Source organism: Gopherus evgoodei, chromosome 5, assembly GCF_007399415.2.
Source record: "Gopherus evgoodei ecotype Sinaloan lineage chromosome 5, rGopEvg1_v1.p, whole genome shotgun sequence".
NCBI lineage: Eukaryota > Metazoa > Chordata > Testudines > Testudinidae > Gopherus > Gopherus evgoodei.
The window spans coordinates 121,947,513-121,959,884 of record NC_044326.1 but is presented as its reverse complement, the minus strand read 5'-3'; the positions used below and the strand labels follow the sequence as shown (position 1 = coordinate 121,959,884).

The 12,372-nt window shown below is 37.2% G+C and overlaps 1 protein-coding gene across 4 annotated transcripts in view; it reads left to right on the top strand.

Annotated features, from left to right (window-relative positions):
* Positions 1-12,372, top strand: part of CCSER1 (coiled-coil serine rich protein 1) — a 1,155,265-nt gene that overhangs the window by 728,708 nt on the left and 414,185 nt on the right. For all 4 annotated transcript variants that reach the window (XM_030564825.1, XM_030564826.1, XM_030564828.1 and 1 more), the window contains exon 9: positions 4,075-4,152. In XM_030564825.1, the coding sequence (XP_030420685.1) occupies positions 4,075-4,152 (78 nt within the window). The remainder of the gene's footprint in view (positions 1-4,074; positions 4,153-12,372) is intronic.

Below are 12,372 nucleotides of genomic sequence, written 5' to 3'. Positions count from 1 at the left end.
TACCATGTTGACCTTTCTCCTGTGCTGCTGGTGGGGTGGCTCAGCCTTCAGCGCTGGGCTCCCAGCCAGCAGCTGCTGCTCTCCGGCTACCTGGTTCTGAAGGCAGCACAGCATCACTGCCAGCAGCAGCACAGAACTAAGGGTAGCAGTAGCACGACCCTCTCCCCCTCTACAATAACCCTGTGACCCTCCCCCAAGTCCTTTATTGGTCAGGACCCCTACAATTACAACACTGTGAAATTGCAGATTTAAGTAATCAAAATCATGAAATTTACTATTTTAAAAACCCTATAACCATGAAATTGAGCAAAAGGGACCATGAATTTGATAGGGCCCTAATCATAAAACATGGGAACATTCTCTGTAGAACTTAGGAAGTTCTTTAAATACATAAATGGTCTTCATTCTAATACACATAGTGTCACTGCTACTTCAGGTAGTTCAGTATTGACGCTGTGCTAACTTCTGAAACACAGGCTGTAATGATGGTACAGTATTTATGGGAATTAGCATAATAGCTATTTGTTGGATTAGGAGGAAAGTAGGAAAAACACTCCATGTCCTGTGTCAGGATATCTCTGTAGAAAAACATGTTCTGAGGTTTCCACAAGGAGCGGAGCAGAGCTTGTTTGGTCCCTCACTAATAATGACACCTTAACGTAACTGCATTTAAGGCCCCAGCCAAACAAAGTGCTTAAACATGTGATTAATTCTGAGCACACAGGTAGCCCTGTGAAGTTTATGGGACTGCTCATATGCTCAAAGTTAAGCATGTGTGTAAGTGCTTTGCTGGATAGGGGCCTACCCATTTAAGGTTTGTGCACAGACAATAGCTACATAAACATCCATTGCTTTTTTTTAAGCGCTGTGCCTCTGTGGTGTTTTCAGTCTTGAAAACACTAGGTAGTTTAGCCATACCTGTGTGGACAGGATTCAACCAGAGAATGCTATAGTCTTGTTGGTCTAATAATCATTCCATTTAGCAGATCCAGAAATGCTGTTATCTGATGCACTTTTCTTAAAGAATGTATTCATGATTATGGGAGGAGTGTGTGGGGAGGATTGTTTCCCTTGACTAATGTGAGCTGCACCAGTGATAGCAATGAAGGGAGTTGGGGGTGAGGGGGAGGGAAGGGCTGCTTGGAGCAGGCTTACAGGAATGGGGCTAGACCGTAATATTTCTTATGTCAGCTGATGCCCAGCTTATACTGTGAAAGAAAAATGTCTATATTATGAACCAGTACTAATGGACAACTTTCAAATTTGACTATAACATGTTCTAGTCCTTTTTGTATAGGCAGGACCAAATTGAGTCATCAAATGTGGGGGTCTCAATCATGTTAAACCATGTTACATTATCACAGTCAAGTATTCAGATACAAGTATTTGTAAATCACATAAACTGTGGTTTACAAAATTAGACCTTCTCTGGATATAGAATTTTCTAAAGTGATAACACTTAAGAAGAGAGTTTGGAATCTGGAAAGGAAGCACTCAGGAAAAAAATGAATATCAACTTTACTGGAAAATTTGTCTTTGGGCAAAATCATCTATACCTGTGAGCTGGAATTTCTGATGCTCACTTTAGAATGAGGAGGGGTGAGACAGGCTAAGTGAGCTCTGGGCCAATGGAAGCTGATGTGGTAATTTTTTTACAATGATGCCTTAACAAATTTTCACTTTATTTTCTATAATCAAAGTCATGCTACTTGGTGTTCACTTTTAGTACTGTTGATGGGACTTAGGAGGTTTTTTGTTTCCAGAATTATCACTACAGCCCATGTCTTTCTGTTGATACAGTACATAGTGTATAAAATTATATTTGCAATATCAAGTTATCAGTTTTATTGAGTGCTTTTATATCAGAACACATTGTAGCATTAAGGACCCTGATAGCCTCTTATTACTCAACAATTTTAATAAGTAGATACTTTGTAGAATTGCTTTTCAAGAATTGCACCCATAATTAACTAATTTAACTAGTATAAATCAGCCAAATATACAGAAAGAAGAGAAAATATAAGAATGAGTATTACTATTAAATATATTTAACTCTGATATTTGAAGAATGCTGTTGTTTAGGCAGTTTATGATTTGTTGAATTATTGTGTAAAATAAGGGTCGGCAACCTTTCAGAAGTGGTGTGCCGAGTCTTCATTTTTTCCACTCTGATTTAAGGTTTCGCATGGCAGTAATACATTTTAATGTTTTTAGAAGGTCTCTTTCTATAAGTCTATAATATATAACTAAACTACTGTTGTATGTAAAGTAAATAAGATTTTTAAAATGTTTAAGAAGCTTCATTTAAAATTAAATTAAAATGCAGAGGCACCCAGACCAATGGCCAGGATCTGGGTAGTGCGAGTGCTACTGAAAATCAGGTGGTACGCGTGCCAGAGGTTGCCTATCCCTGGTGTAAAAGATGCATTGTCATGCTTTGAAAGCTCCGTTGAATGATGACATTGAAGTTGTCTATTACTGTACTAGTGGACTTGCTCTCATATATGCTATACTATTATTACCTTTTAAATGTTTCTGAAACTTAAATTGTATTATGAGGGCTTTCCCCACTTCCAAAGAATTAAAAACAGGAGTTACTGGATGTGGTTTAATTAAGCTGCAACTTTATTATTAACTCTCTGAGTTAGAAAAAAGCATACAGTGTAGGTAATTCCTTGACCATTTCACTATATACTTGGCAGCAGGAAGACTTCCATCAGCCCTCCCCCTTTCCCATCCTGCTCCCTACCCCACCCGCTGCTGGGACCTTAACATCTCTCCCTACTCGAATGAGGATTAAGGTGGGCTATAAGGGAAGGAGGTTGGCTCACTTTCATGCCATAGGAGCCCCGACCCCCTCTCCCATTTGCGCTCTTTTAATAAATACCTCCTTTAAATCCTTTACCAGTCCATTTATCTGATCACTATAAAGTATCAGCATCAGACATCTTCCCCACGTCATCATAATGAGTTGTGATGACATAGCTTAACATTCCATGGACACTGCCAATTAAGCTTCCCCTGGAACCCGTTATGGGGAAAGTGAAAATCTTCCCCTGCCCTTCACTTAGGCCAATCTGGTGGAGAGAGGAAAAATAGCTTCCTGGCCCCCCCAGAAGGGAGCAGGTAGCTTAGTGCCCACAATGGAGCCTGACCAAATGTGGTATTTCACTATTTCCATCAGTGAGAGGGTGGATGCTGGTCCAGGTAAAAGAGGGCTTCTCCACTTCTGCCCAGCATATATTTCTATAAACTCCTGCACAATCACATAGCCAGCAATGGGGTCAATTCAGTTTTGTTTAGAATTTATTTTATCTTAATAAAACCAGTCCCCATGGAGGGGTATTTTTGACCAAGAAAAAGCCTGATTTAAACAGTCCAAGGAGAAATGGAGGCAGGCTGCCTGAAGCATGACCCTAGGCCATGAGGGGGCACGCAGGAGGCAGCCAGCTCGGTTACAGTCAGATTATTTAGAAAATCGGTACTCTTTCTTTCTCTCTTTTTCTGTCATTGACCAAATTTTTGACTCTGGACCTCAAAAACCTTTCCAGTGAAAATGTAATTTAAATTGATGTTTCTTCACGAAATGTGTTGGCTTGAATGAAACTGCGTATTTCAATGAGAGAATTTTTGTTGAAAATGTTCCAGTAATCTCTAGTCTATGGATATCCCTTCTCATCCTTCAGAATCTGGTTTTGCTAGGTAGTATGCTGCTAACTTCTCTATCGTAAAATATGCTTGTGGCATCCACAGAAGTGCTTGCTTAACAGAATCCTAAATCTGCTCCTGAAGGAGGATCCCATGTATCACATAACAGTGATGTTCCCATGGCACTCCTAAATTATGCATACTCACAGTTTATGAGCTCACTGCCCACTTAATAAATGGATCAGTTGATACATAAGATAACAGTACCAGGAAAACAAATCTCCCAGTGGGAATAATACCATGATAACTCCATTTCCAAACAGCTGTCCATACATGAGTTTTGCACTTATTATCTGGATGTTAGTAGCTCTAAAGCCCAGTGAGGGAGAATATGACTCACCTACAATATGTTGTTTTGTTTTGCAGGAGAAATCCCAACATTTACAGAAGGCTCTCGCTTCCCAAGTAGATAAATCCACACAGACTGAACTTGTAGGCCATGATGTAAGTAGCTGTATTAAACATTATTTTTGTCTTCTTTATTGTATTCAGACTTTGACCAGCCTATTTGCCTCTGCTAGTGGAATGTCCATGCATTAATTTAATAGGATTTAGTAAAACACTGTTCCTCTTTTGCTCCTAAATGATTCTCAAATGCCTTCTGCAACAGAAGAAGATAATTACAGCTACCTGACAACATTCCAATATCATACTAATTGCTTGTTTTACCAACAGCTCCGATATACTTCTATTAGCATTGGCACAAACACATCTAGGATGATGTGTATTAGTACAATGTGAAATCTTTCCATATTTTTTTTTAAAAAGGCATTTGTGCACTTATTAACAATGAAGTTATGTTTGCAATCATCATAGACTAAGCAAGTCACTCTTGCATTCTGGTATGTGTGACAAAAGGCACACAACTTTGCAAAGAACTTGACATTAATATTTTAATTGTTGGGCATCAGCAGGGAATACTGCAAGTAATTTAATTGAAAATTAGAATTTTCTTCCTGGTGTGAAAAGAGCATCTTTATGCTCCGTGAAACAGTTTTAACTACAAACATGCTTATAAAATGTGACTGTCACTGGTGGAATATGGGGAGACAGTAGTTTGCTTGTGTGTTGGAATTTTTTTATGACTTGAACAATTATTGGTAAAGAGTGTTTGGATGTTAAATCTCCAGCAGAGTGTAGGTACAGCCATAGCACTTCTGTAACTCAAGCAGCTTCCTACCATACTTGCAGCCAAAGGGTGTCATATGCAGGAAGGCCCTGATTCTGGGGTGAGGTGCATGCATGTGGATTTTCAAGCCTGTGCAGAGCCTCACTGAGTTGATTGGTGTCCATGCAGGCTCAGGTTTCTGCCCATGCATATCTCATTGCAGTATTAGGGCCTGAGTGTTTTCTCTTACACATCTATCCTTGTGAATGTCAAACATGCATATTTTAGTTACAAAACCCTATTATTTAAATCACATTTAATACTATGACTTCAACTCCATGAAACTGCAGTAATCTTAAATGTGTATTAAGATGTATAGTTAACCAGACAGAAACAATATGAAGTTTGTCAGGCAAAAAATGTTTTGTATGTAAAACTAATAGCACAGCCTCCAATTCAGGAAAGCATTCCTATTCAAGAAAACATTTAATGTATGTGTCCAACTTTAAGCAATGGGATTTGAACACAGTGCTTAAGTGCCTTCCTGAACAAGGGTGGATTCAAAGCCACAAACAGTAACCTTCTTGTTGAGTGTTAAGAAACTGTATTGTATAAGAAAAATGTTGATCATGATTTATTATGCTTGCACATCTCACTCTAGAACTCAGTTTTTACAAGTTTTTTAAAATGTTCATGTTAATTTTTTTTTAATGGTAATTTTTCTGCTCCTTGCTTTTCTCTGCCTTGATCTCTCTTTGTCAATCGGTAACAATGCCTGTGTTCCCATATTCTGCTGCATACTTGTGGAATGATGAGGAAATCTGTGGGAAATGTTGAAAATGGTTCAGTACTTTGGGATTACAACAAATGCATTCAGCAAGGTGATTTTTCATATGGTCAGAGTACTGGTACACTGCACATTTTGCTAATGTTTGTTGGAGGAAAGTAGCTATCAGCCACAAAATGTGACTCTCTCAAGTGTCTTAGAATTCAGATTTGTGCATGTTTTCCATTGTATAAGTGAATAGTATTATTTTAAATTGCTGTGAGTTGATGTTGAGACAAACTATGTAATATCCAAAATCTCAGGCTGCAGTGATCCATTTTAGTTATCTGACAGGATTTTGCTACCAGAAGAGCCTGTTCTTCATGTTTTACCAGATGCTGAAAGCCTTTGCAAAGCGGTTTGTCTCTCACATTCTTAAATTGAATTGCCCCTCTCAGTAAAATTGGAAACTTCTATGTCTCTTTAATTTCTTGGCAGGGAGTGAAAAGCTACCAAAAGCTAGGACATTTTGGGATCCCAAGAGAAATTGTTGAGATTCTAGAGAAAATGCATTTTAAAAGGAAAAATAAAAGTACTGAAGCTGCGCTAGTGACAGCTGACCTTCCACAATTTGCAGTGTTTACTTCAAGAATTATGGTGGCTTGTATACCGAAGATTACACTATCGCATGAAAGAGATGCTTATCTTTGGAGTGCCCATAACTCCCATGAAAGACAGCATCTTGGCACCACACCACATCTCTCAGGTTCAGGCCACCTTGTGCCCAGTCACATTTCACTTGATAAAGTTAGTATTAATTTTAATCAAATAAGTCTTTACGTTGTGTTTTCAATATAGGGTATACTTTTCATGGGAGGAGTTATCACAATTTGAAGGAAATCATTTTTTCATCTCCTGTAAACATGTAAGAGAGAGAAATTAATCTAATAATGGACCAGCACCGACTACTGTATCTCCAGGATCCAAGCCCTTAAGCAGAGGCTGAGCTTAGTGGCAGTGATGTACTCTGCCTCTGAGAGCAGTAAACTAGTGACATGGACATTACTTTCTTCCCCTTCCACACCTCTTCATCTACAGTGAGTCAGCTGTGGAACATGGTCAACTGAAATTCTTAATGAGGGACATCAGGTGAACTCATAATTTGTGGGAAAACATATTTATTAGTAATTAAACAGTAGTACAAAAATTAAGCCATAATGTCTCTGTGAAATACTATCACTGTATGGTTTCAAATACAGATAACCTGGATATAAAATATTTGATTGATTGATCTATGGATCATAAGGTTGTGTATACTTCAGATTACTTTAAGAATTCTAAGGTAGTCACATCAATAGTCACATTTTTTGAGCAGTGAGTAAACAGTAAATCCAGAGTGTTCTCTCTCGCGCGCGCTCTCTCTCTCTCTCTTTTATTTTTAAACAGCTGTCTCTTAAATAATATTGTGCCAACAAATTTTCAAGTTTCCCCAATGGTACATCCCTACTGTGCTGCGGTTGGCATCATCATCATGTTTTCTCACTTAACTTAATGTGACATGTCAACATAAACAGATGTGAAATTTTCTGATATGACACAACATAGCTGTCTGGAATGATTTGTCTTATACAGAATAGTTGGAGAAACTGTAATAAAGAGAACAAGATCATGGAGAAAAGTGAAATAATATTTTTCTTTGCATGAGTAAAGGATGGGCATACTGATCTTGACTGGAATACAGTTAGAACCGAGTCATGGGAGGGAGAGAGAATATGCAAATAAATAACTGTCTTCTTTTTACAGTGTTATATTTTATGTATATTCTTTTTATGGAATATTTTTCATTCACTTATTAGCTTTTGTGCCTTGTCTGACAGAGGATGCTTATCACAGGTAATAGTAGGTTCAGTTTTGTTCTCGTTGAAGTCATTTGCAATTATACTCACATTCTTTGGTTTTGTATGAGGTTTTATTGAGCAAAATATATTCCCATTTAAGTGTCCATGCATATCTATTTATGTGTATCTGGGTATGTGTTTGTGTATTCTGTTTGGATGTATATACAATAAAGTGTGTGCGTATGCCGGAAGGATGGGGGGTGCATGTATGTATGAAAACTGGAAAAAAAAATACAAAACTCTTTGGTGCTAATGTAACATTAAAGTTCTTTTTTTAAACACAAAGGTCAGAGTGCAAAAAGTTAAGATTCTCACAATAACATTAATTCACCCCTGCAGTAAATGTTTTATATTGCATATATAGCCTACATCTAATAACCTAATTAGTAACTGAAAGTATATATGCAGTCTACATGAATCGTTGCTATAGAAACTTGACATATAACATCACAAAAGGCAGGTAATTAAGAAATTAATATTCTAGTAGTAATAACTCACCCACTCTGTACACAAATAATGTCAACATGCGACACTTTTGCAGTGATGACGAATTAGGGTTACCCTGAAGACCTTAAGTTTTGCATTCTCTGACATTTTTCTCTTCAAACACAAATATATTGTTGTATTAGCATTTTATTTGAAAAGACAAATCAGAACTATTTTACATGTGCTTTTTAAAAAGTAAACTGTATTGGTACTAAATTCTCTCTCTCACTCTAGCTTATAATTAATGGAACCTTGCTCTATCAGCAGCATATCACTAAAACATTGTAAAACCCTAATAATTTCTTAAAGTAGTCTTTTTGGATACAGAATATATTGTAGAGGTTTTATTTGCACTCTTCTTGAATGACCTATGTAACTCATTAATGGCTTCATACTAATGCTAACACAACCTCTTTATGTAACCAGATAATATAGCACACAATATATATGCAAACACAAGACTGTAGCATGTATCTGACTGTAGGTATTATAAAGGTTTCTAAAATGATATTTTATTTTTTAGGGTCCACTGTCTTATGAGTTACCATGGCTAAGAATTTGAGATTGGCTTGGGCTGCAAAATTTGGTTCTGTATATTGAGTACATGGATACAAGTGTCTGAATCAATTTTGGGTCATGGTCTATGTCTATTAGAAACAATGGCTCTTCCCTGCTGAAGAGCTGTGGGATATATACAGTGGTTAAAAGGTACTGTTTTCTAGCTTGAGCTTTGATGAGATATAGGAGTGTTCCAAAATCTCTTGAAGTCAGTAAGGTTGTTTGATTTGAATTCAGTGAGTCCTGGATCTAGCAATATAGTACCTTACCTTAGTGCCTCAGTTGTCCATGACGGAATATACCCATTCCTGCAATTGAGGACATAGATTTTTTTTGTGGGTATGGCAGGAGGGTGGGACGGAAAGGAACAAGTTCAGAATGTAAGACACAACCCCGATGAAGGATAAGTGGGGTACAGAGTTGCAGGTAAGGTGGCTAAATTAGATTAATTTAGTTCATCTTTTTTTGTCTGCAATGTACCATGTGGATATCATCACATGGTACAGTATGTAGCATAATTATAGTTAGTCTGACCATCTAAAATGACCAGCAGGCCTGCTTCCGTTGAAGATAATACATGGGAGATTTATGGTTTGGCGATCCTCTGTTACTTTTAGGCTGTTGTATTCTTTTCCTTTTCTCCTGTTCAGTACTCTGGGAATTTACATAGATGTTTCCATTTAGAAAGGCAGTAACAGGGTGTAAAATACAAGGAAGATGGCTTATCTGTGAACTGGAAAGAATGATTACAGTGTTCCTCCTGATTTTTTTAAGCTGTGGTGCCCAATGCTTAGTCCAACTTCCATATCAATAAAACGGTGCAGTTCAGCTTGGAATAAATAAATAAATAAATCTGTCCTTGATAATGAAGTACAGTAGCATTTGCTCACAATGACCGCTTTACTACTCCCTAAATTGGAAGTGAAATACTATTGTGAGTGAGGTGTGAGCATGTGTGAAAGAGAGAGAACTCAGGTGCATGCAATTAAAGGAAAACAGGCTGGCATATAAAGGTTCAAAAGGTTGCACACTTTCATTATGCTGCAGATTGACAGGAGACCTCAAAATTTGTTCTGCTTTATAAGGCCTGTAGTGAGAATCATTTAAAAACAAATTCAGAATCTCTCAGAATGGTTTGTGAGCACCACAGATTTTGTGATGTGAGAAATTGCTAAATAAATGATGAATATGTCTTAAATAGTCAATGGCAATTTAACCTCCTTCACCTTCCTTTGACTGCACAGGCTTATTTTATTGTGAGCTCAAAGAATAATCCGTGTGTCAGTTGGGCTATTAAAACAGGATGGAAGATGACTAGATATAGTCAAGTAGCAATGTAGCCAATTACAAGATTACATCAAACTGTAGGGCAGATTCTTCTGATTATGTCCACTATATAAACAGAGTTTTCAAAATAATATAAATACATCCTGTAAATATTTTATAGCCCATGGCACTGCAAATATCACCTTGATGAAAATATATTTGAATGAAGAAACAAACCATCATAGAGAAGCTCTCAGCCTCTATTGCTAAAGGTATTCAGATAGTAGTACTAGTTTTCCATCATAATCTGGTGATTTGGGGTTGAGTAGTCGAGTACTTATTTTATTCTATTTGAAATAACAGTCCCTAAGAGCAGATGTGATTATCCCTCTTTTGTCTCTCCCTGTATGCACCCTAAACTGATGTTAATTGTGCACCAGGTATCTCTAAACTGCTTTTTTAATTTTTTTTTAAATTATTTTAGTGAAGGTAAAATTAAGTATGGGCCTGATTCCAAGCCCAGTAAAATCATATGCTCCTCTGGGCTTTGGATTTGGTCCTGTGCTTCCATTAATGGTGATATTAAACCAGGATGCTCTTAATCAAGGTGCTCTCTATTATTGCCAGTGTGCTTCAATATGTGCTTTGCACAGTAGCTATAAACAAGTTATTTTTTACCTTTTGACAAACAACAGCATTGTGTGTGCACATCAGGTCTATCGATTCTGTCTCTCTACTGTAGTTTCTTTTATCTAGAGCCATATTGTTCCCTCCCAAAGACATAATCACTGGGAGCGGGATTGGTTTCCAAGCAAAACTCTGAAATTCACCTGAAGGAGCTCCCTGCTATTCTTGCCCCCTGGGAGGAAGAGTTTGCAGGTGGTCGGAGGTATAAGTTACACAGAGTGTTAGCTCTGAAGCCTATATATCCTGATGATATATGATATATCCTGATGATGTGTGGGGAAAGAAAGATCCCGTTCCACAGAATGTGAGCTTTTCCATGTAGTAGTAATGTGTTTAACATTACAGTTAAATCAGGATTCATGACTGAGATAGATTTAGAGCAGAATAGGAATTAGTTACAGACAATGTTTTAGACAATTATAGAATAAGAAAAATGTTTTTGGAATACATGTGCAGAGATGCATGCAAACTTTTGCACATGCCCAAGTTGCATATGTAAGATGTTTGATGCTTGAAGAATATAATTTTCAATATATACATATCTCCATTCATACATTTCAGACAGATTTATGATGACCCGTGAGACAGACTTTCAATGGAAACCTTACATGACACAGTTTGCTGAATTAAAATGAAAATAATACCACACCCAGAGGATCCCTATAACCCTTATGTACCCCTGTGTTCTCTGCCAGTTACGATCAAAAGGTCTTGGGTCACAGCTGTCACACATATCACAGTTGCATGGAAAGTTACTGTATGTCATGTGATCCATGTGCACATTGTGCACTGTTGCATTTGCATATACTGTTTTGTTTTGTTTTTTAAATTGGGCATATACATGTAGGGTGAGATTTTCAAAAACACTGTCTTGGTCTGCCTTTTCCCACATAGATGTCAATGGGACTTTTTTATTCTTGTTAGCGCTATGATGAGCACTTTATAAAATCATACTTCTGGATGCTATGAGTGTGAACAAATGGAGCAGTCACCATTTCTGGATGCTATACATTTGTGACTCAGGTCTGAATTATGGGATTCATTCTCATTTGCTATTTAAAAAGTATAAATGTGCAGGTTTGAGAAATTTCCCCTCACCCCATTTGTAGAAGTCCCAATTAAATGAAAAATCATTGTGGAAAGATCAGTTTACACAATGTTTTGATATTTAAAGAAATTAGAGGTTTAACTGAAATAAATTAATAACAAGTATATGTAGAAGCTACTTTTTAAAATAAATGTACACAGTGAAACTGTACTTACTATGTATACTAGTGCTGATCCTGGAACTGGTAGCAAGGAAAATGTCTATTAATCTGTAAGCTAATAAGTTGCTTTCATATAGAAATCAAAACCAAGGTGGTAAATAGTTGTATTGTGGCTTACCTAAGGGCAATTTGGTATGTCTGTTTAATGGGTTTTAGTTCTACTTTGACTGACTGTTTTATACATCTGTAGCTCTCGGAGATTGCCCCCTGGAGCTTTGAGTGAAAATCTGGAGCTTTAATGTGACTTTTAATGCTTTTTAATGTTTTATTAAAAGCTTTTAATAATTTACATGGCGGCAAGATCATTGTGATGCCATGATTCTACTGGGAGTACTGGGAAGGCTGGGTTTTAAGTGAAAACCTACTGTTCCTAACCTGACTTTTCTCAGTGCAATATTGACCACATTTCCTGAGTTAGTTTTGTTTGTTGTGAAAATGTTTTCATTTCTTAGACTGTACATCACTTGCTGTCTCTCTTCTCTGGTATTTTCCTTTCTATGATTTTGGCAAATGTGTTGGTGGGATTTTGCTTCATAAACAAAGTGTATTAAAATGAATAACTTTCCTGATATTGCACTTACTGAAGGTGTAGAAGGATGTTAGAGATAAGGTATAGACAGGTATTCT